The following is a 27746-nucleotide window of genomic DNA, read 5'->3' as shown; positions in this document are numbered from 1 at the left end:
GAGGTATGGTCTTTTTTGGTTTTCTTTTTCTCCTTTTTTTTTTTTCTTTGAGACAGAGTCTTGCTCTGTCGCCTAGGCTGGAGTGCAATGGTGCAGTCTCAGCTCACTGCAACTTCCAGGTTCAAGCGATTCTCCTGCCTCAGCCTCCTGAGTAGCTGGGATTACAGGTACCCACCACCACACAAAGCTAATTTTTGTATTTTTAGTAGAGATGATGTTTCATCATGTTGGCCAGGCTGGTCTCAAACTCCTGACAGTTGATCTGCCCGCTGTGGCCTCCCAAAGTGCTGGAATTACAAGCGTGACCTACTGCACCTGGCCCTTTTTCTCCTTTTCATTAAGATCAGAGTTAGAACTGCTGGCTTCATTCCTAGTTGTGTCTCTGACTTATGGTACCTTCCCTTTGTTTTTGCAATTTAACCCCTTGTTAAAACAAAGATAGTCATGCTTATCTTTCTGGGTAATTATAAGAATTCCTGAGCTGGGCAAGGTGGCTCATGTCTGTAATCCTAGCACTTTGGGTGGCTGAGGCGGTCAGATCACTTGAGGTCAGGAGTTCAGGACCAGCCTGGCCAACAAGGCGAAACTCCATCTCTACTAAAAATACAAAAATTAGCTGGGCATGGTGGCACATGCCTGTAGTCCCAGCTACTCAGGAGGCTGAGGCAGGAGAATCATTTGAACCCAGGAAGCAGAGGTTATAGTGAGCTGAGATCGTGCCACTGCACTCCAAGCTAGGTAACAGAGCAAGACTCTAAAACAAACAAAGAAAACAAAGCAAAACAAAATTACTGAAAAATTCTAGTAATGCACCTTGTAGTAGAAACATGTTGGGGAAATATAATTAAAAATAAAATCTCCTGCCAACTCCAGAGAGAGAATTCTCTCCACAAATGCAGAAAAGAAACATTTTTATTCTTGAATAAGCATTAAACTATGATGCACATCACAGGCAAGCTGCTAAAGAGATTGCAAAGACAAATCTCACCCTTTTAGATGGCAGAGCAGATACAATCCATGACATACATGTTAATTATCTGTGTCCAAAGGAAAAATAAAACTTCTGTCTTGACAACAAGCAGAAGTTACTATTTGGAGCCAGGTACCTAGGCTAAACTCCTACAGAGACAGGGAGACAAAGTACCAACCTCCTCAGTGCTCACATTTCAAAGAGATGTCTCCATGGCCTCCCAAAAAGAAACTGTCCTGAAGTATCAAATGGCTAGAGACTTATTCAGCTTTTAAAAAAGATTTACATACATCTCAAGGGCATAGTAAAAGGATTTACAGTGGCAAGTTCTTTAAAGGAAATGGTTGTTTTTTGTTTATTTTTTTGAGATGGAGTCTCACTCTGTTGCCCAGGCTGGAGTGCAATGGTGTGATCTCAGCTTACTGCAACCTCCACCTCCTGGGTTCAAGTGATTCTCCTGCCTCAGCCTCCTGAGTAGCTGGTATCACAGCAATGAGCCATCACATCCAGCTAATTTTTTTGTATTTTTAGTAGAGACAGGGTTTCACCATGTTGGCCAGGCTGGTCTCAAACTCCTGGCCTCAAGAGATCTGCCTGCCTTGGCCTCCCAAAGTGTGGGGATTACAAACATGAGCCACTGCACCCGGCCTAAATGAAATGTTTTACGAAAAAAAAAGTGGGCAAGTTCTCTCTTCCTTTTGGCATCAGGGAAAATTTAAAAGAAAAAATTTTTTTTAGATATGTATGTATCTAAATATGTAAATATCTAAACATAGCTTACCACTATGAAATAGGTTCTGTGGTTTGCTTACAGTTTCTTTTATGTGGTACTTTCCAGGTCTTTATAATATAAAATTTAGGCTAGAGTCTACCCACGACTGCACTTCTCAAAAGAAATTATAGGCTGGGTGCAGTGGGTCACACCTGTAATCCCAGCACTTTGGGAGGCTGAGGCAGGCGGATCACTTGAAGTCAGGAGTTTGAAACCAGCCTGGCCAACGTGGTGAAACTCCATCTCTACTAAAAATACAAAAATTAGCCAGGAGTGGTGGTACGCGCCTGTAATCCTAGCTACTCAGGAGGCTGAGGCAGAAGAATCACTTGAACCCTGGAGGTGGAGGCTGCAGTGAGCCAAGATTGCACCATTGCACTCCAGCCTTGGCAACAGAGCGAGACTCCATCTCAAAATAAATAAATAAATAAATAAATAAATAAAAATAAAAAAATAAATTATAAAATATTTCTCATTACCTGAATGGCTCCAATTCCCCTCTAGTTTTACAGATTTAACTGCTCATTCTCTTCCTGAACTCACATTTTAATCCTGAAAACAACTGTGGGCTAACAACAGTCCTGAAGGACAGTGATGAACCTCCAGTTTCCTACACCTGAATGAATAGTAAAAGATATGTTCGTCTGTTTTTCCACTGACAGAAGCAGGAGTGCCTCAAATGAACATTTATGCCAAGTGTTAATATTTGATGATGAACCTAATATTTTCCCAAACTGGACTAACAAAATTTTATCAGAAACCATTCTAACACCATACCATTGCATTTGCCTGGCTCACGATTATGTAAAAAAACGAAATGTAAATGATTAACCTAAGACCATGGTGATTTACATATATAGCGAAAGGTTTTGTTCAAAAGCCCTTTAGCATTTAGCAAACAGCGGTTATGTTCTGTGACAGAGCATAGTGACATCCCTGTTGTTTTCAACTCTTATAATTGACAAAAAGTATTTGCAAAACGTAAAGGAAATCAACAAATTTGCAATACAGATCTATATTTTGCAAAGTTAGTTTTAGCCATTAAATACCAGGTTTGTAAATGGTTTAAATGGGAACAGCTGTAAATACGATAGTGCCAGAACAGTCATATATAGTCAAAGTAAGCATGACAGAAGCCATAATTCAATTAAGATGGTTTACCATACCTTCACTTCCCTATCCAAAATTGTGAGAAAATCAAACTATATCTTTTTCCAGCTACCTACTGCTGGCAAATGGATTGAAATTTGATTTATTGGAAAAGAAGCTGCAGTATGTAATTGTCTAAAACTTATAACATTATAACGTCTTGAATTTTAGAAGAGAAATAATTTGTATTAATAAGGCTTTGCTGCGGAGCAGCTTACTTAAGTTAGGTTGTGTAGTTTCACTAGTTGCTTCTGAAAGCCAGATACATATTGATGGATAGGACCACTTGTTTTATTCTACGTTTTCCTCATCAGTACAGTTTTCTAATTCCTGATGTCTATCATGTGGCAAACACAATACAGTCACAAGACTCCCACAGTCAATTGTGATAATCAGGGCATAATATTGTAGGGAAAATCTGTGAGTGGGAAAAAATCCTGATTCCCGAATTCTCTTATTGGGATGGAGAGCCCGTGGAAACGACTGGCTGTTCTTTGGTTAGAGAGGTGACAAATGAAGCACAGTACAGATGGGTAAGGTGGTCTTGGAGAACAGGACTGCTTGAGAGATGCTGGCTAAACGGAGTTTCCTTGAGTTGCACAGCAGTCAGATCAAACCAGGGGAAAGGCCTGAGGTGAAAGAAAAATTGTTACTTTTTTATGTCTGTTCAGTATATCTGATTTGGCTGTTAAACACATCTTTTAAAGAAAGTTTTCCTCATGACCTTTTCATAAACTAGAAATTCAGCTAGAACTAGTCAATGTGTAGATTTAAGTGTACTTAATGGTGATTTCTCACACTTATGTACATTTTTCTAAGTGCGTTTGGAGAGGAATTCATAATTACAGAATTATTATAATATTGACATTGACACCCTTTGCAGAACATTTTTCTTGAATTTAGAAAGAACATACATAAGAAGATCGTGGACATTAAGCAAGGAAGAAGTCTTACTGCTTTTAAGATAGCCTCTTTAGCTATATAGATTAAAAAGTAGGCTGGGTGCAGTGGCTCATGCCTGTAATCCTAGCACTTTGGGAGGCCAAGGCAAGTGGGCTGCTTGAGCTCAGGTGTTTGAGACCAGCCTGGGCAACAGGGCAAAACCCCAGCTCTACCAAAAATACAAAAATCACCTTGTGCTTCCATCAGAGGGAGAGGAAAAGGAACCATTTTGAAATATGCCAGAGCATTCTGTTCTTAGCAAGGTCTGCCCTTGAGAGAAACTATTTAACCAGAGCCAAACCTTCTGGGGTTTTATCTGAGCCTGACTGACCTGGGGGAAGAGAAATAGCCAGTTCCAGTCAGGTCTGCCCTTCCACGTGGAAGGAGCAGTGGGCTCCTCAACTCCAGCCCACTTTAGCCATCCTGTTCCACTGAAGAAGGAGAAAAAACCTGAGAAACACTTGTGAAGTTCACAGTCCAGAGCACAGGCTCACTCAAAGACAGACCTACTTATAGGACTATAGAACACTTCCCCTCCTCAGCTCCTGACTACATTATTAAAGGCCTATTACAGGCTGGGTGCGATGGCTCACGCCTGTAATTCCAGCATTCTGGGAGGCTGAGGCGGGCAGATCACAGTGTCAGGGGTTTGAGACCAGCCTGGCCAACATGGTGAAACCCCATCTCTACTAAAAATACAAAAATTAGCTGGGTGTGGTGGCGGGCACCTGTAATCCCAGCTACTCAGGAGGCTGAGGCAGGAGAATCGTTTGAACTAGGGAGGCGGAGGTTGCAGTGAGCCAAGATCGCGCTATTGCACTGCAGCCTGGGTGACAGGGCAAGACTCCGTCTCAAAAAAAAAAGGGGGGGGGGCCTATTTAGAGCAGTTCTTTTTACCTGGTACATCGTGTCTGACTATCAAGAAAAAGTTAACAGGCATACTAAAGCCAAAAAACAAACAAAAAACCACCAAAACCCACACTTTGAAAAGCCAGAACAAGCATCAGAACCACATATAGGAGGAATATTGGAATAATCTTCTGGGAATTTAAAATAACTAAGAGACCAGGCGAGGTGACTCAATCCTGTAATCCCAGCAATCTGGGAGGCCGAGGCGGGAGGATTGCTTGAGCCCAGGAATTCAAGCTTGGGCAACAAAGTGAGACCCCAGTCTCTACAAATAATAAAACACCTAGCCAGGCATAAACTGTCCATTGATGACTGATTGGAATACAAAAGATAAGAGGGGAAGAATAATCTAGGATTATTTCTAGGGTTCTGATTTGAACAACTTGGTGAAGCCGCATATAATTAGGTAAGAAACATTAGAAGAGCAGGTATAAGAGCAGGTATGTTTTTGGACGTGGTGAGTTTGAGTGGAGATGGTGAATACACTGTTACCTAGGCATAGCATTGACATTTAGGCTAGAGATGGTCAGTGTAAAGATGGCAACCTAAGTCCCCAAAGTGGAAAAGATCACCAGGAACAAAGTATAGAATGAAAAGAAGTATAGCATGAAAAGAAAAAGGCCTAGGATAGAGCCCTGAAAACACCCGGATTTAAGGGTGAGGCAAAGGAGGAGCTAGGAAAGGAGGGGCCGGGGAGTCAGGAAGAAAATGAGAACGGGAGGGATCATGTCAGCCTAGAGAAGAGACTGCTTCAAGAAGGATGGCATGTTCAATAATTAAGGAAGAAAAAGAGTTTAAAGCATCCAGTGGATCTACTGACATGGAAGTCACTAGTAATAAGAGCAATAATCTTCCCATATTAGATTATCAAAGATCAAAAATACTTATTTGATAGTTATCAAATAGAGAAGTGGCACCCTCCTATGCTATTGGTAGAAATGTAAACAAGTACCACATTTTTTACGAGCAATTTGGGAACACCTATCAAATATAAAATATGTATAACCTCTGACCCAGAGATTCTTTCACATATGCCACCAAAATACTGGTCCAAGTGCGCAAAGTACAGGAATGTTCAAAGCAGGCCGGGCGCAGTGGCTCACGCCTATAATCCCAGCACTTTGGTAGGCCAAGGCAGGCGGATCACTTGAGGTCAAGAGTTGGAGACCAGCCTGGCCAACATGGCGAAACCCTGTCTCTGCTAAAAATACAAAAATTAGCGAGGTGTGATGGCACACTCCTGTAATCCCAACTACTCAGGAGGCTGAGGCACTTGAATCACTTAAACCCGGGAGGCAGAGGTTGCAGTGAGCCGAGATTGCGCCACTGCACTCCAGCCTGGGTGACAGAGCAAGACTGTCTCAAAAAAAAAAAAAAAGTAAAAGTAGCCCGTAATGCAAAATTGGGGATAGGAGGAGGAACTACATCTCTATCAAGTGAAACAGGGTGAATAAATTTAATGAAATAAATGTGTCTGGTGGACACCTAGGTAGCTGCTCATAAATGAAGTAGCTCTGATTGTACTAACATAGAATGGTAGCTGTGATACAGTAAGTACAAAAGCAGAATACATAGTTCCCATGTGTCTAACACTGTATATATAGGAATAGATATGCATATACATTATAACAATATAAATCTTTGTAAATGCATAGATAAAAATATAAAAACTCTTAGAGGTGAAATCTATGAAACAGGATTTGGAAGGCAAAGGATGACATTTACTTTCCCACTCTTTGAAATTCTTTACAGAAAGGTATGATTTTTATCAGTGTTTAAAGAGAACATGAAAGGATAAAAGAAAAAAGCATTAACTAAGCAGAGTCTGGGAGAAATGAGAATGGCCAGCTGTCTGATGCCCTTACCTTTCCTGAGACAAGTTCTTGCCATAGGCTTTGCTGACAAAATCTGTTAATTGAAACTTTGGGCAAGATGCTGTGTCTTTCCCACAGTCTTCAAAGTGCACGGAGAGAAAGAGTTCACTCAGAAGCTGCAGCACTTGGGAGTGGGCCATGTTTCTTGCTGTGCATATGTTTAGGGCCGCATAAAACACTCCCTCCAACCACTTGATCTTGAGGATTATTCCCCCTACACATCAGTGAGAAGGTAAATACCAGTTAGCACCACCAAAAATGAGTTGCAGAGAACCTAGAATAAACCCCCGACAGTGAATAGCCACCTTTTTGAATAGCCACCTTTTTTCCAAGACAGGTTGGTAATATGAACCACAAGATAAACAAGCCCTCCTTGTGCTCTTTATAATATATCATGTGTTGACCATCCCAAAGGCGGACAGATACGACTAATGTAGACATTGCTAATGGCAAAAAGTGTCTCTAGAATAGTCGTTGCTAATAAGGAGAAGGAACTGGGGAAAACTGCAAGATTAGAACAGGGAAAAGCCATTTTAGTCCAACATTACATCCTCCTATTGAAATGAGCTATCTCCTCTTTTGGTTTTTAGTTTGTCCTTAAGAAGTCCAAATGATCAGGCTTCTCAGCTCTTCCTAAGTAGTTCTCCTGCAGTACCTTGTGCCTTACACACACACACACACACACACACACACACACACAGAGAGATTTAATAAGATAGCAATGGGCCAAAAGGAAAGTAATTTTCAAAAGAATGCCAGAAATATATTGAGCCATGACCAGCAGGACTGTAGGGACAGGTAGCTTGAAGAATCGTAGGATCTTGGAGAGCAGCTATGACTTTCATATTGGCCCCCCAGATGCTGACAGAATCTTCACCATACTGATACTGAGGCCGCAAGATATTGGTGTGGTTCAACAGTAGTTTCAGCCTGGAAGTAAAGCAAGACAGGGAGTGCAATGCCAGGACTGGAATAAATGACCACATAACCCACTGTGTTTACATCCAACCCATAAACAGACTCCCCCACACAGCTCAGAGATAAATGCGGGTCTGGGTCTGTACTGAGAACACTAATTAATTGGACCGTTCATCCACCTAATGGATGTGCTGGATGGATGGATGGAGCCACCATGTGCTGCCCAGACTTGTTTTTTTAGGAAGAAAAAAAAAATCTCAGAGAAGCCTTTTACTCCAATGTACTGCAGGATAACCATGTGTCAGATAATGTACAAATCCTTACTTATTAAATGTTATGTGCCAGGCACTGGGCTAGAAACTAAGTGTGCAGAAACAATACTTGACACATACTTTCAGTAGCTTTTCATGTTATTGACTGATGATTTCTCTTCTCATTGATGCACAAGGAGAATACTTCAGTGTTCAAGTAATGGGAATAAATGTTCTATTGCAATTGTAAACCTTTGTACAGCAACAAAAATGGTTTGTGGGTACTGTTTGTGGGTAAGCAGGGAAGTTACAAAAAAGATTGGCTAACTATGTTCTTCTACAGATAAAGTTGCTTCCCCCTTATTATTAGAAATGACCAGCTCTAAGAGGTAGGGGCTACAGTGGAGGTGGGAGGCAGAAGTCAGAGACAGGGAGACAGGACAGTTGTGCCAGTTCCGTTCTCACCCTAACAAGATACCTGGGTAGTGGGACGGCAGCTACAAAGCTGTACACAATGCTGGTCTTCTCAAGGCTGGTATGAATTTCTACGCAGATATTAGGCAGCTGAGATGGCAAGCAGCAGAGGAATATCACGTCGGCCCAACTCACCAGATCAGCATTGTGGTAAAAGCATTTGATTCCCAGCTTCTGGAGCTCACCTGGAAGGGAAAGAGGAAGACAGAGCACAGTACTAAGGAGTTTGACCTGAACATCAACTATGGGGAGAGGGTGATCATTATTTTAGCTCAGTAAATCAACCCAAGTCTTATTGCTCCATAAATCAGAAGATATTCCTTCCTACAGGCCTTCTAAAAGCCATGCAGCAATGCCCTAACTCTAGTACTAAAGCAGCAGTAGTAGCTGAGACTACAGGCACGTGGCCGGGGTTTCACTATGTTGGCCAGGCTGGTCTTGAACTCCCATCCTCAGATGACCCGCCCATCTCGGCCGCCCAAAGTGCCAGGATTACAGGTGTGAGCCACCACACCTGGCCTACAATTCATCTTTATCTTACTTTTAGATCAAGTGCTAGAATTTTTCTGATTTTTTTTTTTTTTTTTTTTTTTTTTTTTGAGACGGAGTCTCGCTCTGTCCCCCGGGCTGGAGTGCAGTGGTGCGATCTCGGCTCACTGCAAGCTCCGCCTCCTGGGTTCACGCCATTCTCCTGCCTCAGCCTCCTGAGTAGCTGGGACTACAGGCGCCCGCCACTGCGCCCGGCTAATTTTTTGTATTTTTAGTAGAGATGGGGTTTCACCGTGGTCTCGATCTCCTGACCTTGTGATCCGCCCACCTCGGCCTCCCAAAGTGCTGGGATTACAGGCGTGAGCCACCGCGCCCGGCCCCAGATTTTTTTTTTTTTTAAGACAGGGTCTTGCTCTGTCACCTGTGGTGTGATTATGGCTTACTATAGCCTCAACTTCCTGAGCTCAAAGGATCCTCCCACCTCAGCCTCCCAAGTAGCTGGGACTACTGGTGAGTGTGACCATGCCCAGCTAATTTTTTTATTTTGTGTAGAGACAAGGTCTCACTATGTTGCCTAGGCTGGCCTCAAACCCCAGGACTCAAATGATCCTCCCACCTCCGTCTCCCAAGTTCTGGGATTACAGGCATGAGCCACCATGTGCTGCCCAGACTTTTTTTTTAGGAAGAAAAAAAAAATCTCAGAGAAGCCTTTTACTCCAATGTACTGCAGGATAACCATGTGTCAGATAATGTACAAAGTATAGTGTCTAAGGTGTAACCCCCACAAGGACCTTATGAAGCAGAAATGAATAGCAGTCTCATTTTACAGATGAGGAGACTGAGGATTCAAGAAATCATATGACTTTTCCAAAGGTATAGAGCTGACTTGAGGTGGTGGAAAAGACTAGGAGAGTGGAAGGTATAAATCAGAGGCTGAGAGGAGTTTGCAAATATTTAACAGTTTCTGTAAAGCATATACAAATTAATTTTATTAGGATATTTATAAATGAAGAAAGACTCACAACTCATGTAGTTGCATAAAAACACTCACTGGTAGTTCAATTTTTTTTTTTTTTTTTTTAGGCTAGAGATAGGATCTCACTATGTTATCCAGGCTGGTTTCCAACTTCTGGCTTCAAGTGATCCCTCTGCCTTAGTCTCCCAAAGTGCTGGGATTATGGGCATGAGGCAATATGGATTTTCAAAAGTATAAACCTAAAGTGTACACTCATATCTGGTGATATGTCATACATGTCTTTGGAAAACAGAATATAACAGACATTGGCGAGTGACTTCTTATGTTAGCCACTGAGAGTACATGGCAAATATAATGCTGAGGTTATCTAGATACTGATAAACCTGGAAGAAAGACAGATGATTTGGTTTGGCTCTGTGCCCCCACCCAAATTTCATCTTGGAATTGTAATCCCCATGTGTCAAGGGAGGGACCTGGTGTGAGGTGACTGGATCATGGAGGCAGTTTCCCCCATGCCGTTCTCATAATAGGGAGGGAGTTCTCACGAGAGCTAATGGTTTAAACATGGCAGTTTCCCCTGTGTGCTCTCTCCTCCCACCTTGTGAAGAAGGTACTTGCTTCTCCTTCACCTTCCACCATGATTGTAAGTTTCCTGAGGCCTCCACAGCCATGCAGAACTGTGAGTCAATTAAACCTCTTTTATTTATAAATTACCCAGTCTCAGACAGTATCTTTATAGCAGTGTGAAAACAGACTAATACAACAGGACAAAGTTTACAAAACAGGCATATCTATCATTCTCTCATGTGGTGTTCTCATTCTTTTCATGTGCATAGAAGCTGATGTTGAGCATTTTGAATTCTTGTTTCCTTACACAACACACACCGACATTTTACAACTATAATTTTATTCTAATAAATACATTGCTTTGCAAAGAATATATGTACTTTGTTGAAATATCATGTATATTAGTCCTATTGATGGGATAAATATACCTTGAGTGGTAAGATTTTTTTTTTTTAAGACAGAGTCTTGCTCTGTCATCCAGGGTGGAGTGCATGGTGCGATTTTGGCTCGTTGCAACCTCTGCCTCCTGGGTTCAAGCAATTCTCATTCCTCCCCTGTAGCTGGGATTTGAAAGTATGTGCCATCATGCCCGGCTAATTTTTGTATTTTTAGAAGAGATGGGGTTTCGTCATGTTGGCCAGGCTGGTCTCAAACTGCTGGCCTCAAGTGATCCACCTGACTCAGCCTCTCAAAGTGCTGGGATTACCAGCGTGAGCCACCATGCCCAGTTGGTAAGATTTTTTTCTAGTTTCCTTAGGAATATAGGAAAAAAAAAAAAAATGACCAGGTGTGGTGACTCACTCCTGTAATATCAGCACTTTCAGAGGGTGAGGCGCAGGAGACTGGTTGAGCCTAGCAGTTTAAGACTAGCTTCAGCATTACAGTGATACCCTGTCTCTATTTATAAAACCAAAAAAGAAAAAAAATTACAAATCAATAAGAAAAATAAACCTTGGCACGGTGGCTCACACCTATACCCCAGTACTTTGGGAGGCTAAGGCGAGTGGATCACTTGAGGCCAGGAGTTCAAGGCCAGCCTGGCCAACATGGCAAAACCCCGTCTCTACTAAAATATTATACAAAAATTAGCTGAGCATGGTGGTGTGTGCCTGTAATCCCAGGTACGTGAGGGGCTGAGGCATGAGAATCACTTGAGCTTGGTAGGCAGGGAGGTTGTAGTGAGCCGAGATCATGCCACTATACTCCAGCCTGGGTGACAAAGTGAGATTGTGTCTCAAAATAAATAAATACATAAATCCATAAATAAAGTAAGAAAAATATGGGCACTCCAACAGAAAATATGGTCAAAAGCACCTCAAAAAAATATGACATAGTAATAAAACCTAAGAAAATAAAACTCTTCTAGTTATTAATGAAAGACATATTAAAACAAGAAAATAATTTAAAGCATATTAAAATGGTGATGTTAAAAATGATCCCAGCACTGACCAGGGTGTAGTGAAATGGGTGTTCTTATGCAATGTTGGTAAAAAAGTATACCTGAAAACCTTTTGGGAGGTCAATTTGAAAAAATACATTAGAAGTTTCTTTAAAAATTACAGATACCTACCACATGACCCAGCCATTTCACTGCCAGGTATTTACCCAAGAAAAATGAAAGTAGTTGCCCACATGAACACTTATATACACGTATTCATGGCAGCTTTATTTGTAATAGCCGAAACTGGAAACAGCCTAAGTAAACCAAATGAATAAACTGTGGAATAATCATGCAAGGAAATACTACTCAGAAATAAAAAAGGATATTGATACATAAAAATACTTGGATATATTTCAGCTGGGCATGGTGGCTCACGCCTGTAATCCCAGCACTTTGGGAGGCTGAGGTGGGAGGATCACTTGAGGTCAGGAGTTGGAGACCAAGCCTGGCCAACATGATGAAACCCCGTGTCTATTAAAAAAAACAAAAAATTAGCTGGGCATGGTGGTACGCGCCTGTAATCCCAACTACTTGGGAGGCTGGGGCAGGAGAATCGTTTGAATCCGGGAGGCAGAGGTTGCAGTGAGCCGAGATTGTGCCGCTGCACTCCAGCCTGGGCAACAGAGTGAGACTCTGTCCAAAAAAAAAAAGAAAAACTTGGATATATCTCAAACAAATTATGCAGTGTGAAAGAAGTTAGACTAAAAAAACACTATAAACTGTATGATTCCATTTATATAAAACTCTAGAAAATGCAAACTAATCTATGGTGACAGAAATCAGATTGTTGGTTTCCTGGGTGGAGAGCTACAGGGAAGTGGACAGAAAGAGATTACCAAAGACAAGGGGCAACTTTTAGGGGTGATGGGATACGTTCATTACCTTGTGATGGTTTCACAGGAGTATACATGCCAAAACATCAAATTGTACACTTTTAACTGTGTGCCATTTATTGTATAGAAATATTTTAGGGCCGGGCGCGGTGGCTCACGCCTGTAATCCCAGCACTTTGGGAGACTGAGGTGGGCAGATCACCTGAGGTCAGGAGTTCAAGACCAGCCTGGCTAACATGGTGAAACCCTGTCTCTACTAAAAATACAAAAAAAAAAAACTAGCTGGTCATGGTGGTGTACGCCTATAATTCCAGCTACTGGGGAGGCTGAGGCAAGAGAATTGCTTAATTGCTTGAACCTGGGAGGCAGAGGTTGCAGTGAGCTAAGCCTGTACTCTCCACAATCTGCACTCCAGCCTTGGTAGCAGAGCGAGACTCAGTGTCAAAAAAAAAAAAAAAAAAAAAAAAATTAATAAAGCTGTACCAATTCTTTGACCTGATAACTTTATTTGGAAAATTATGTACAAGGAAGTTCAACTAAATAAGGTACAGTTAACATAAATTATAGTACATCCATACTTTGGGATACTACACAACCTTAAAATCTTTTTTTTTTTACATTAATCTCTCACTAATATAATTAACATTTTAAATCCTGAGACGAAAACAGAGCAAGGAAGAATGGTGTAGGGTGTCTGGTGGTCTCAGCCACTGCTGGGCACAACTACAAAGTCTGTGCATCCAAACACCAGATACAGCAAGCACACCCTGCTAGGGAGAAGCAAGGGAGTGTGCTCAAAGCCTGCTGGGGTAACCTTCTATTGTGGGAAGTGGAGGGGCTTAAAATAATTATTTCTTATTGATTGCTTGATTGAGACAGAGTCTCACTCTGTCGCCCAGGCTGGAGTGCAATGACGCGATCTCAGCTCACTGCAACCTCCGCCTCCTGGGTTCAAGTGATTCTCCTGACTCGGCCTCCTGAGTAGCTGAGACCAAAGGCACCCACCATAACACCTGGCTAATTTTTGTATTTTTAGTAGAGACTGGGTTTCAACATGTTGGCCAGGCTGGTCTCAAACTCCTGACCTCAGGTGATCTGCCCACCTCGGCCTCCCAGAGTGCTGGGCTTACAGACGTGGGCAAATCATTATTTCAAAAAATGTTAAAACAGTATGAGAATATGCTCATGATACATTCATTATGTAAAACAAGCAGAATACAAACAACTATATATAGTGTCAATTACTGATATAGAGAAAAAAAAACATGGGGAGGAAATGATAACCTGAGTAGATTATAGGTAGTTGTAGCCTTCCTTACAAATTTCCTACAGTATGCATATTATTTTACATTTTTTATTATTGAAGTATAATTTACATATAATTCAACACACAGATATGAAGTATATAGTTTGATCAGTTTTGACAAAAGCATACACCCATTTAACCCATACCTCTCTCAAGATATAGAACATTTTCATCTCCCCAGAAAAAGTTCCTTTGGGACTTTCTCAGTCCATCTCCCCAGAAGAAATCATTGTTTGGATTTCTATCACCATAAATGGAATCATTACAAAACTTTTTTTTTTTTTTTGTTTTGAGACGGAGTCTCGCTCTGTCGCCAGGCTGGAGTGCAGTGGCGTGATCTCAGCTCACTGCAACCTCTGCCTCCTGGGTTCAAGCGATTCTCCTGCCTCAGCCTCCTGAGCAGCTGGGACTACAGGCATGCACCACCCCGCCCAGCTAATTTTTGTATTTCTAGTAGAGACAGGGTTTTACCATGTTGGCCAAGATGGTCTCAAACTCTTGACCTCGTCATCTACCCGCCTTGACCTCCCAAAGTGCTGGGATTACAGGTGTGCCCACCGCACCCGACCACAAAACATTTTTTAAAAGCCAGTAAATGGGCCGGGCGCGGTGGCTCAAGCCTGTAATCCCAGCACTTTGGGAGGCCGAGACGGGCGGATCACGAGGTCAGGAGATTGAGACCATCCTGGCTAATACGGTGAAACCCTGTCTCTACTTAAAAATACAAAAAACTAGCCGGGCGACGAGGTGGGCGCCTGTAGTCCCAGCTACTCGGGAGGCTGAGGCAGGAGAATGGCGTAAACCCGGGAGGCGGAGCTTGCAGTGAGCTGAGATCCGCCCACTGCACTCCAGCCTGGGTGACAGAGCAAGACTCCGTCTCAAAAAAAAAAAAAAAGCCAGTAAATGTCATTTTTAAAAACATAAGGCCAACTACAAATGCCTGGAACAGTATAACACCCAACCAGACCCTAACTGATTCAGTTAGAAGATCTGAACTCTGTATGGAAAGCTTCCCTGTATCAAAGATCCAGAAAGATAATTCATCACCAAAGGCACAGGAAGGAGAGATGGATATAAAACATATACATGGAGAAAAAAAGTTGCTTTAAAGAACAAGAGATAAAGTCATGCTTCTAACCTTTCCTAGGTCTAGCAAGCTGAGAACTCCACACGCTGTATGCAAGGACTCCTCTTTAGAGGACCCTTTCAAAATGGCTCTGTTGACACCTACACAGCACAGCCAAGCCCCCTTTCTCCCACACACCGCTGCTCACCCAGAGCCTCTGGCCTCCGAGTGGAGATCCGTAGGCTTTCAGCAGGGACGGGGACGAGCTGCAGCAGTGTGCCAGCCAGCTGCTTCCCAAGGTGGCCACCTCCAATGATGCCCACCTTAAACTCTTCAGGACTGGCTGAATTAAGGGAGTCAATTGAGAGATGTCTGGAACTTTGATTCTCATTTAATGATGCTCTGGAGAATGAACACACAGACACATACATAAATACGTGCACACACTGTAGTTCTTGTTTTTTTTTTTTTTAGACAGAGTCTCACTCTGTCACCCAGGCTGGAGTGCAATAGGGTGATCTCGGCTCATACAAACTCCGCCTCCCAGGTTCACGCCATTCTCCTGCCTCAGTTCTCCCCACCCGCCACCAAGCCCAGCTAATTTTGTATTTTTAGTAGAGACGGGGTTTCACCATGTTAGCCAGATGGTCTCTATCTCCTGACCTCGTGATCCACTCGTGTTGGCCTCCCAAAGTGCTGGGATTACAGCCGTGAGCCACCACACCCAGCCTAGTTTTTTTTTTTTTTTTTTTTTTTTTTTTTTTTTTTGAGACGGAGTCTGGCTCTGTCGCCCAGGCTGGAGTGCAGTGGCCGGATCTCAGCTCACTGCAAGCTCCGCCTCCCGGGTTCACGCCATTCTCCTGCCTCCGCCTCCCAAGTAGCTGGGACTACAGGCGCCCGCCTCGTCGCCCGGCTAGTTTTTTTTTGTATTCTTTAGTAGAGACGGGGTTTCACCGTATTAGCCAGGATGGTCTCGATCTCCTGACCTCGTGATCCGCCCGTCTCGGCCTCCCAAAGTGCTGGGATTACAGGCTTGAGCCACCGCGCCCGGCCCCTAGTTCTTCTTAACTGTCAATCTCTGATGTTTTCTGCTTTGTCATTTAAGGTGCTTGGTGGCACCTTAAGTACTTTGGAGATAAGGCATTGCAACTGTGTGTCATTTATCCAGCCTCACTAGGGAATGAAATGTTCCTCCTGAGTTAATTTTCCAGAAACAAAAGTATAACCCTTTCAAGGGACCAAAATTTAAAATGTTTTAAATGAACATACTTTGTTACATGTATTATGCTTGCCTGGTTAAACAGTCTGAATATTTAATCATTTCACTGGCTCAGTACACCAATGTGAACAGTCACTATTATATAGCATACTGTAATGTCTATAACACATTGTGGGCCAGTCCCCTCATGTTTTGTTTGTTTCTGTGCAGACATCTGTCAATTTTTTTTTTTTTAATCGTGGTTAAAAAACACAGGCTGGGTACGGTGGCTCCCATCTGTAATCCCAATACGTTGACAGGCCAAGGCAGGTAGATCACTTGAGCTCAGGAGTTTGAGACCAGCCTGGGCAATATGGTGAGACCTCGTCTCTACAAAAAATACAAGAATTAGCGAGGCATGGTGGCGCACGCCTGTAGTCCCAGCTACTCCAGAGGCTGAGGCAGGAGGATTGCTTGAACCCAGGAGTTTGAGGCTGCAGTGAGCTGTGCTCATGCCACTGTACTCCAGCCTGAATGACAGAGCAAGACCCTGTCTCAGGAAAAGCACACACACACACACACACACACACACACACACACAGAGCATAAACTTTACTATCATAACCATTTTTAAAGTGCACAGTACAGTTGTGTTAATTATATGCACATTGTGGCTAGGCATGGTGGCTGACGCCTGTAACCCCAGCACTTCGGGAGGCCAAGGTGGGTGGATCACTTGACGTCAGAAGTTTGACTGGCCTGGCCAACATGGTGAAACCCCGTCTCTACTAAAAATATAAAAATTAGCCCAGCATGATGGTATAAACCTGTAGTCTCAGCTACTTAGGAGGCTAAGGCAGGAGAATCTCTTGAACCTGGGAGGTGGAGGTTGCAGTGAGCCGAGATCCACTATTGCACTCCAGCCTGGGCAACAGAGCGAGACTCCATCTCAAAAAAAAAAAAAAAAAGATAGATAGATAGATAGACACATATAGATATAGTTGTGCAACAGATCTTTAGAACCTTTCCATCTTGCAGAACTGGAACTCTATATGCTTTTTTTTTTTTTCCTCTCAAAACAGAGTATCCCTCCATTGCCTGAGCTGGAGTGCAGTGGCACAATCTCAGCTCACTGCAGCCTCCACCTCTCACATTCAAGCAATTCTCTGCCTCAGCCTACTGACTAGCTGGGATTACAGGTGCATGCCACCACACCCCACGCCCAACTAATTTTTGTATTTTTAGTAGAGATGAGGTTCTCCATGTTGGCCAGGCTGGTCTCAAACTCCCCACCTCAAGTGATCCGCCCACCTCCACCTCCCAAAGTGCTGGGATTATAGGCGTGAGCCACTGCACCCGACCTGAAACTCTATACAATTTTTCTCTCTCCCCAGCCCCTGGAAACTACCATTCTACTTTCTGTTTCACTACTTTAGATACCTCATGTAAGTAGAATTATGTGGTATTGTCTTTTTATACATGGTTAATTTCACTTATCATAATGTCCTCAAGCTTCATCCATATGAATTTTTGGATTTTTTTTCTATCTTCATGAAAAATGTCACTGGGATTTTGATAAGGATTGCAGTGCATCTGTAGACGGCTTTAGGTAGTATGGACATTTTAAAACTAAGTCTTCTAATCCATAAACATGGGATGTCTTTCAGTTTATTTGTGTCTTCCTTAATTTCTTTTAACAATGTTTTGTAGTTTTCAGTGTACAAATCTTTCATGCCTTTACTAAGTTTATTACTAAGTATTTTATTCTACTGGAGGCTATTGTAAATGTTAATTTCATAATTTCTTTTTCAGGTTGTTCATTAGTGTACAGAAATGCAACTAATTTTAGTATGTTGATTTTGTATCCTGCAACTTTGCTAAATTTGTTTACTATTTCTAACAGTTTTTTTCTTAATGGAATCTTTAGGGTTTTCTATATGTGAGATCATGTCAGCCTGAGCACAGTGGCTCATGCCTGAAATCCCAGCACTTTGGGAAGCCATGGTGGGAGGATTGCTTGAAGGCAGGAGTTAGAGATTAGTCTGGGCAACATAGCAGGACACTGTCTCTATAAAAAAATTAAAAGTTAACTGGGTGTGGTGGTGTGCACCTGTAGTCCTAGCTACTCAGGAGGCTGAGGCAGGAGAGTCACTTGAGCCCAGGAGTTCAAGGTTGTAGTGAGTTATGCTCATGCCATTGCACTCCAGCCTGGCGGACAGAGCAAGATTTTGTCTCAAAAACAAACAAACAAAACATATAATCTGTGAACAGAGACCATTTTATTTCTTGCTTTCCAGTTTGGATGTCTTTTATTTCTTTTTCTTGCCTAATTGCTCTGACTAGGATTTCCAGTACTTCAACAGAAGTGGTAAGAGTAGGCATTTTTGCCTTGTTTCTGATCTTAGAGGAAAAGCTTTGAGTTTTGACCTTTTTTTTTTTTTTTTTTTTGAGACGGAGTCTCACTCTATCGTCCAGGCTGGAGTGCAGTGGCGTGATCTCGGCTCACTGCAACCTCCGCTTCCCAGGTTCATGCCATTCTCTTGCCTCAGCCTCCTAAGTAGCTGGGACTACAGGTGCCCACCACCATGCCCGTCTAACTTTTTATATTTTTAGTAGAGATGGGGTTTCACCGTGTTAGCCAGGATGGTCTCGATCTCCTGACCTCGTGATCCACCTTCCTCAGCCTCCCAAAGTGCTGGGATTACAGGCATGAGCCACGACACCTGGCAAGCTTTTAGTTTTTACCATTGAATATGATGTTACCTGTGGGCCTTTCATATCTAGCCTTTATTATATCGGGATAATTTCCTTCTATTCCTAGTTTGCGGAGTGTTCTTATCATGAAAAGGTGTTGAATTTTGTCAAACACCTTTCCTGCATCAATTAAAATGATCATGTTATTTTTGTTCTTCATTTTGTTAATATGATGCATTATATCGATTGATTTTGCATGTTGAATCACTGTTGCATTCCAGAAATAAATCCCACTGGGTCATGGTGTATAATCCTTTCTCTTTTTTTCTGGGACAGGGTCTCGCTTGGTCACCCAGGCTGGAGTGTGGTGGCACAATCACAGCTCACTGCAGCCTTGACCTCCCAGGCTCAGGCAATCCACCCACCTCAACCTCCCAAGTAGCTGGCATTACAGGTGTATGCTACCACACCTAGCTAATGTTTAAAAATTTTGTATAGAGACAAAATCTCATCATGTTGTTGCCCAGACTGGTTTGAAACTCCTGGGCTCAAGTGATTCTCCTACCTCACTGTCCCAAATTGTTGGAATTCAACAGGTATGAACCATTGCACTTGCCATATAAATCTTTTAATAAGCTATCGGACTCAGTTTGGTAGTATTTTATTGAGGAATTTTGCATCTGTATTCATTATGGGTATTGGTCTGTAGTTCCATTATTTTTGTCTGGTTTTGGTATCAGGGTAATGCTGGCCTCATAAAATGAGTTCAGAAGTGTTCCTTCATCTTCAATTTTTTTGGAAGCGTTTGAGGATTGTTCATTCTTCTTTAAATGTTTGGTAAGGCCAGGTGTGGTGGCTCATGCCTATAATCCCAGCACTTTAGGAGGCCAAGGCAGGCGGATCACCTGAGGTCACGAGTTCGAAATCACCCTGGCCAATATGGTAAAACCCCGTGTCTATGAAAAATACAAAAATCAGCCAGGCATGGTGGCAGGTGCATGTAATCCCAGCTCAGGAGACTTGCATGAACCCGGTGGAGGGTTCATGCGAGGTGGAGGTTGGAGTGACCCGAGATCGCGCCACTGCACTCCAGCCTGGGTGAGAGAGCGAGACTCTGTCTAAAAATATATAAAAAATAAAAAGAAATGTTTGGTAGATTTTTCCAGTCAAGTCATCAGGCCTGCGGCTTTTCTTGGGAGTGTATTATTATTTTTGAGTCAATATTACTAGTTATAGTTCTCTTCAGATTTTTTTTTTTTTTTTTTTTTTGAGACGGAGTCTCGCTCTGTTGCCCAGGCTGGAGTGCAGTGGCCAGATCTCAGCTCACTGCAAGCTCCGCCTCCCGGGTTACACCATTCTCTCGCCTCAGCCTCCCGAGTAGCTGGGACTACAGGCGCCCGCCATCTCGCCCGGCTAATTTTGTATTTTTTTAGTAGAGACGGGGTTTCACCGTGTTAGCCAGGATGGTCTCGATCTCCTGACCTCGTGATCCGCCCGTCTCGGCCTCCCAAAGTGCTGGGATTACAGGCTTGAGCCACCGCGCCCGGCCGCCTCTTCAGATTTTTAAAATTTTTTCATGATTCAGTCTTTGTAGGTTGTATGTTTCTAGGAGTTTTTCTATTTCTTTGAAGTTATCCCATTTGTTGGCATGTAATTGTTCATAGTAGACTCTTACTCTTAAGATCCTTTTTACTTCAACAGCATCAGTTTGTTTGTGTCTGTAGAAACAGGGTGTTGCATTGTTTCCCAGGCTGGGATTACAGGCGTGAGCCACCACACCTGGCCTGTTGCATCAATTTTAATGGTTCCTCTTTCATTTCCGATTTTGTTATTTGATTCTTCTCTCTTCTCTACCAGTTAGTCTAGGAAAGGGCTGTTAGCTCTTATTTTCGTTGACTTTTTTTTCCCCATTGTTTTTATAGTCTTATTTTATTTATTTCTATTCTAATCTAATTATGTGCTTCCTTTTGCTTACTTTGGGTTTAGTTTGTTCTTTTTCTAGTTCTTTGAAGTATAAAAAGTTAGGCTGTTGATTTGAGATCTTTCTTAATTTTTTTTTTTTTTTTGAGATGGAGTCTCGCTCTGTTGCCCAGGCTGGAGTGCAGTGGCCGGATCTCAGCTCACTTGCAAGCTCCGCCTCCCGGGTTTTTTTTTTTTTTTTTTTTTTTTTTTTTTGAGGCAGAGTCTCGCTCTGTCGCCCGGACTGGAGTGCAGTGGCCAGATCTCAGCTCACTGCAAGCTCCGCCTCCCGGGTTTACGCCATTCTCCTGCCTCAGCCTCCCGAGTAGCTGGGACTACAGGCGCCGGCCACCTCGCCCGGCTAGTTTTTGTATTTTTTTTTAGTAGAGATGGTGTTTCACCGTGTTAGCCGGGATGGTCTCGATCTCCTGACCTCGTGATCCGCCCGTCTCGGCCTCCCAAAGTGCTGGGATTACAGGCTTGAGCCACCGTGCCCGGCCACTCTTATTTTTAATGTAGGCATTTACTCCTATAAAGTTTGCTTATGGTACTGCTTTTGTTGCAACCCATACGTTTTGGTATGTTGTTTTCATTTTCACTTAAGATATTTTCAATTTTTCCTTGTGATTTCCTGTTTGATCCATTGGTTGTTCAAGAGTTGTGTTAACTTCCACATATTTGTGAATGTTCTAGTTTTTCTTCTGCTATTTCTAGTATCCTTCTATTATGGTCAAAAAAAAAAAAAAAAGACGGTTGGTATGATTTGAATCTATTTAAATTTGTTAGGACTTGTTTTGTGACCTAACATGATCTATCCTGGAAGATGTTCCATGTGCACTTGAAAAGAATGTGTATTCTGCTGCTGTTGAGTGAAGTGTTATGCACTTGTCTGTTAGGTTCTAATTGGTGTACTGTGTTGTTCAAGTCTTCTGTTTTCTTACTAACCTTTTGTCTGGTTGTTCTATCCACTATTGAAAGTTGGGTATTAAAATCTCCTGCTATAATTGTTTACCTTCAGTTCTGTCAATATTTGCCTCATATATGTGGATGTTCTGATGTTAGGTACATGTATAATTGTTTTATCTTCCTGGTGAATTGATCTTTTTATCATCATGTCATTCTTTGTCTCTCATGACAGTTTTTGACTTAAAATCTATTTTGTCTGATACAAGTATGACCACTCCTATTCTTTTTTGGTTATCATTTACATAGAATTATCTTTCTCTATGCTCTGACTTTCAGTCTATTTGTGTCCTAACATCTAAAGTGAGTCTCTTGAAGATAAGATATATGTTGGATCTTGTTTTTTTTTTTTTTTTAATCCATTCAGTCACTTGGTATCTTTTGATTGGTGGGCTTAATCCATTTACATTTAAAATAATTACTGATAGGGAAAGACTTATCACTGCCATTTTGTTTTTTCTCCATGTGTTGCAGTTTTGTTCCTCTTTTCATCTCTTGCTGCTTTCTTTTGTGTTTCACTGATTTTTTTTTTTTGTAATTACATTATTTTCTTTTTTTCTGTTGATATTTTCTTTGTAGTTACCATAGGAAATTACATAAAAATCATAAAAATAGTTGTAACAACCTATTTTAAGATGATAACGTCAATCATTTACAAAAACTCTACTTCATCTTTCCCTGCCTCTGCTTTTTGTTATTTATCTCATGAATTATATCTTTTGGATATGTTTGAACCATTAGCATGGTTTTATAGTAATAGTTGTTTTTTTAGTATTTTTATTTTTGAGACAGGGTCTCACCCTGTGGCCCAAGCTAGAGTGCAGTGGCGTGAACACAGCTCACTTCAGCCTTGATCTCCCGGGCTCCGGTGATCCTCCCGCCTCAGCCTCCCGGGTAGCTGGGGTACAGGCACATACCACCATACCTGGCTAATTTCTGTGATTTCTAGTAGAGACAGGATTTTACCACATTGCCTAGGTTGGTCTCGAACTTCTGGAATCAAGCGATCTGCCTGCCTCAGCCTCCCAAAGTGCTGGATTACAGGCGTAAGCTACAGTGCCAAGCCTATTTTTAATTTTTATTATTTATTTATATTTATACTTATTGATATTTATAATTTTATTTTCTACATTTTATTATTTCTATATTATTTACATTTATATATATATTTTATTTATCTTTTTATGAGACAGGGTCTCACTCTGTCACCCAGGTTGGAGTGCAGTGACATGATCATGGCTCACTGCAGCCTCAACTTTCCAGGCTCAAGCGATCCTGCCACATCAGACTACCAAATACCTGAGACCACAGGTGTGTGCCACTATGCCCAGCTAATTTTTTTTTTTTAAGAGATGTTGTCTCCCTGTGTTGCCCAGGCTAGTAGTCTCAAACACCTAAGCCCAAGCAATTCTCCTGCCTTGGCCTCCCAAAGTGCTGGGATTATAGGTGTGAGCCATCACAGTTGGCCAGCTTTTATCTTTAAATCCTATACCACAATTAAAAATGATTTATGTACCACCCATCACAGTATTATGTATATGGCTATATCTTCGCCTTTGCCAGAGAGCATTTTATTTTTGTATACTTTTGTGTTGTTGACTAGCATGTTTTCATTTCAACTTAAGGATTCCCTTCAGCATTAGTTGTAAGGCAGGTCCAGGAGCGATGAGGTTTTTTGTTGTTGTTGTTTATCTGGGAAGCTCTTTCTCCTTTTTTTTTTTCTCCCCCTTGAGATGGAGTTTTGCTCTTGTCACCCAGGCTGAAGTGCAGTGGTGTAATCTCAGCTCACTGCAACCTCTGCCTCCCTGGGTTCAAGCAATACTCCTGCCTCAGTCTCCCAAGTATCTGGGAGTACAGGTGCCCACCACCACGCCCAGCTAATTTTTGTATTTTTAGTACAGACAGAGTTTCACCATGTTGGCCAGGCTGGCCTTGAACTCCTGACCTCAATTGATCTGCCCACCTCGGCCTCCCAAAGTGCTGGGGTTATAGCCATGAGCCACCATGCCCAGCTTCTCCTTAATTTTTGAAGCACAGGTTTTGCCAGATATAGTATTCTTGGTTGACAGTTTTTTTTTTTTTCTTCTTTCCCCTTTTAGCACTTTGAATATATCAAGCACTCCCTTCTGGCCTGTAATGTTTCTGGTGAGAAGCCACTGATAGTCTTCTGGGAACTCCCTTGTGTGTGATAAGTTGCTTTTTCTTTGCAGTTTTCAGTATTCTTTGCCTTTGACTTTTGATGATTTGATTATAATGTGTCTCTGTGTGGTCCTCTTTGGGTTCATCCAAATTAGAGTCCTCTGAGCTTCTTGAATAATTTGGATGTCCATTTCCTTCCTCAGATCTGGGATGTTTTTGGCCATTATTCCTTCAAATAAGCTCTTTGCACCTTGCTCTGTCTCTCTTCTCCTTCTGACATTCCCATAAGGCATATATTGACCCACTTGATAGTATCCCATAAGTCCTCTAGATTTTCTTCTTTTCTTAATTTTCCTTTTGCTCTTCTGATTTGATAATTTCAAATAACTGCTCTTCAAGTTTGCTGATTCTTTCTTCTGTGTGATCAAGTCTAATGTTGAACCACTCTAGTGAGTTGTTTCAATTCAATTATTGTGCTCTCCAGCTCCAAATTTTGGTTCTTTCTTAGTTTCTCTTTATGATACTATTTTATTCATGTATTGTTTTCCTGATTTCATCACTTTTTTTTTTTTCATAGAGACAGGGTCTCACTATGTTGCCCAGGCTGGTCTCAAACTCCTGGGCTCAAATAACCCTCCTACCTCAGCATCCCAAATTGCTGGCATTACAGGCCTGTAATTACAAATTAATCTGTAAACTGTGCCTGGCCTAGTTGTTTTTCTGTGTCTTGTAGCTCATTGAGCCTCTTTAAGATTATTATTTTGAATTCTTTGTTAGGTATCTCATAAATCTATTTCTTTAGGGCTGGTTTCTGCAGTAGTTTGTTCCTATGGTTGAGCAATGTTGCCTTTTTATTTTTTGCTGGATTTGGGCTTTTGAAAGAACAGTCAGGTCTCTCCCAATCTTTACAGACTGGCACCATACAGGGGAAGATCTTTCCCAATCAGCCCAGCTAGAGATTCTGGGGCCTGTCAAATCTTTCCAGGAATGAGTCTTCTCTGGGGCTGGGTTTGGAATTTCCCAATTAAAGAGTTTTGCCTGTTTCTATTGCAGGGACTCATAATCTTTTCCTCACTCTGGTATCTATCTGCCGTACTGCATGTTCTCTGTACTGCAACAAGTCACTGAGTGATCCTTTGTTTTCATCCAAAATATGTTGGTTCCTCATCAGTGCTCCAAGTCATGTGAGACAGAAACCAATCCCTCAGACAGCCCCTCAAAAGGTAGAACAGTGGACAAACATTCCATTTTTCTTTTTCCCTCCAAGGGAGAAGCCTCAAATTAGGCATTTTCTCCTGATCACCTGAGGCTGGCTTGAGGAAAGGAATATCTTAGGTGAACTGCAATGGCTTTTCTTACCTGTGTAAATGCAGCTATTCTTGGATTTGTACCTCTCCAGGGCACTACAATTTCTTAAGTGCTTGCTGGAGTTTTCATAAAGGCTTTTGGACCATATATTATTGTTAAGTTAGTATCTCAAGGTTACAAAGTCTGGAGCTTCCTATTTCTACATCTTACTGATACCACTGTCAATGATACCATTGTCTGAGACAGCTGTCAATTTTTATTGCTATTAGATGTGAGTGCATTCCTTTCCTATGATACGCCCACTCTCTCTAGTTTGCTATTTCAAATCTGCAGACTTGAGAAACCAGATAACTTGGCTTTTTAAGAAGGTTATGACTTATAAATGGTTTATAAAAACAAAACAGTGTTCATCCAGGGTACAAATTTAAACAACAAAACAAAAAAGAACAGAACTGAGAAACTAAGGATGAAGATTTCAGACCGCTATTTTCAGAGGTCCACTTACTGTTGGTGCTGGATGTGTTTCCTTGGCCCAAGATTAACAAAGTCAGACTTCTGAATACATAAGGTATACTTTCATTGCTATATGACAGCCTTATATTTGTTCTGTATTTCTGTAAAAACCAGTGTCTTAAAGCTCTGGATTTTGCTTCTAAGCAACACAAGTCACACTCTATTTAAGCCTTCTCTCCTGGTTGAAAGAGCACTTTCTCTTAGTGCCTGATCCTTCCAAATATAAAATACCACCTGCAAGTTTCACGTATTGTTTCCTCACCAGTCATAGTGAGTACCACCAATAGGTTTATGCATCCTTATCAGTAAGCCAATCAGTAAATTCACTGACTGAGCAGCCTGCCTCCTTGGACATATGCTGTATCTATAAGCATGTTTAATTCAAATCTGGTCCCACCATCCAGGAATTAATCTAACTTCAGAGAAAAACTAAGAAGTAGAGTGAGGAGGTGACATATGCTCCCAGAGTGACCTGGAGTTGCAGAATTCAGGAGCCTAATTATATGTACATGCTTCACACACATTTTCTATTTAAGTGTCTGAAGCCATATTGATATCAGAATCAAGACTGGACTGAGAGCTTTTCTGCAAATCAATATTCCTGGTTTCAAGGAAGTCATTGGCACAGGACCTGTGAAGGCCTGGGTAGCCTTCCTGTAAGGGAGCATTCCACTATTACCTCAGCCCCAAAAGAAAGAACTGATTCCACTTGCACTCCTTGCCAATACATAAGGAATGGCTAGACATTAGCAACTGTGGAGGGCAAGCTGGTGGTCATGATGAGTGAGTGAATGGATGAATAAACGATCATTTAATCAATCCATCCACTAAAAGGTAATCACTACTAATCTATGCTTTATTATGTAACCACAGCCAGGGGACCCTGGTATAGATTTCCTGTCCTTTCAGACCAGGAGTCATTGACTCTGGGTTGGAAAAGATAGAACAACAATCCACCAGCCAAACTTACCCTCTGATATAAAAAAAATTTAAGACATTTGAATTCTCAGCAGTGACATTCTTGTCCAACTTCCTCAATTTGGATACTCAGCTTACCTCAAATTATATAATAGTTTGCAGAAGAAGGTTGCATGGGCACAAGCTTCTATCATCAGTCCCCGAGAACGGCCCTGCAAATACAGCCAGATACGATCTTCCTCTGGAACCCCATACTCAAACTGCAGGGACTCAAGGTCCTGGAGCATGTCCATTTCCAAGCCACTATTTCCTGCAGTGATAGATACTAATCAGTTTGGCTCCCTGTCCTGGTAGAAGAGGGGTCTATGTAGGAGGTGTGTGTATGATGGTATGTGTGCCCAGGTCACAAGCACTCATGATGGTGGGCTTCAGCAACTCTCTACTCCCAAATTCTGAACTTGGAATTCACCTGTCTTGAATTCACACTCTAGAGTGTGAGTGTTTGAGGATTCCTAATCACTGGCTGCCCATGAATCCTGGACTCATGAAAATCTGTACAGAAACCCAAAGTGTTGTTTCTCCACATGGGTTACAGGCACTGTTTTCGGCAGATGAATTTACAACAACAGTTGAGTTTTACAGGTATTCTTGAGCCAGGACGTTTTCCCTTCCATTCCCTCCTGCGTTTTGGAAATAGGACTGAACACATAGAACCACATTTCAAAGAAATGCTTCCCTTTCACTGAACTCTGTTCTCCACAGGGTAGAAAAGAACCCAAACTAAATATCACGGTCCCCTGTCTAGGGCAGGGACATCTAGATTTTACAAACTAAACTCAAAGTCATATAAACCCGTCTACATATATCTATCACCAAACAGAGAAGATTGGCTCTGCTCCTCAGTACTTCTGATCCTGGAAGGTAAGAACTACATTTCTAAGGAGAATTACCCAAGAAACTTGTGATTATGACTCCTTAACTACCAGATTACAGTCTCTGAGTCTTAAAGGGGCCAGCCCCACTTAGAGGTCTTCCTGAGCTGAATATCAGGACGTGAGTTCCTTCCACTACTTCTAGGAGTACCACACTAGAGCAGTATGAGACCCTCCTTTTCCCA

At 42.0% G+C, this 27746-nt stretch overlaps 1 protein-coding gene across 2 annotated transcripts; it reads right to left on the bottom strand.

The window, feature by feature from the left end:
- Positions 1–2924: 2924 nt before the first annotated feature.
- Positions 2925–27543, bottom strand: NOXRED1 (NADP dependent oxidoreductase domain containing 1). 2 transcript variants are annotated; one of them, XM_033187286.1, is made up of 7 exons: positions 27503–27543; positions 26768–26939; positions 15146–15339; positions 8264–8444; positions 7395–7546; positions 6608–6830; positions 2925–3520 (listed from the first exon to the last, which is right to left on the bottom strand). In XM_033187286.1, exons 2-7 carry the CDS (start codon positions 26920–26922, stop codon positions 3346–3348), a joined length of 1080 nt encoding a protein of 359 aa, XP_033043177.1. In that variant the 5' UTR covers positions 26923–26939; positions 27503–27543; the 3' UTR covers positions 2925–3345. The 2 variants fall into 2 exon arrangements, with proteins under 2 accessions (XP_033043177.1, XP_033043176.1); XM_033187285.1 differs by lacking the exon at positions 27503–27543 and adding an exon at positions 27099–27494.
- Positions 27544–27746: the final 203 nt, after the last annotated feature.

The sequence above is a fragment of the Trachypithecus francoisi genome, unplaced genomic scaffold (genome assembly GCF_009764315.1).
Source record: "Trachypithecus francoisi isolate TF-2019V2 unplaced genomic scaffold, Tfra_2.0 Lachesis_group3, whole genome shotgun sequence".
Classification (NCBI taxonomy): Eukaryota; Metazoa; Chordata; class Mammalia; order Primates; family Cercopithecidae; genus Trachypithecus; species Trachypithecus francoisi.
The sequence above is the reverse complement of the archived record's forward strand: the minus strand, read 5'-3'. Positions and strand labels throughout refer to the sequence as shown.

Coding starts and splice junctions, on each gene's coding strand:
- NOXRED1 (XM_033187286.1), bottom strand. CDS start 26,922: ATGGACATGCTCCAGGACCTTGAGTCCCTGCAGTTTGAGTATGGGGTT. Junction 8,445..15,145: donor TCGGAGGCCAGAGGCTCTGG/GTGAGCAGCGGT, acceptor TTTCCCTTCCAG/GTGAGCTCCAGAAGCTGGGA. Junction 6,831..7,394: donor CTGTCCCTACAGTCCTGCTG/GTCATGGCTCAA, acceptor ACTGATGTGTAG/GGGGAATAATCCTCAAGATC.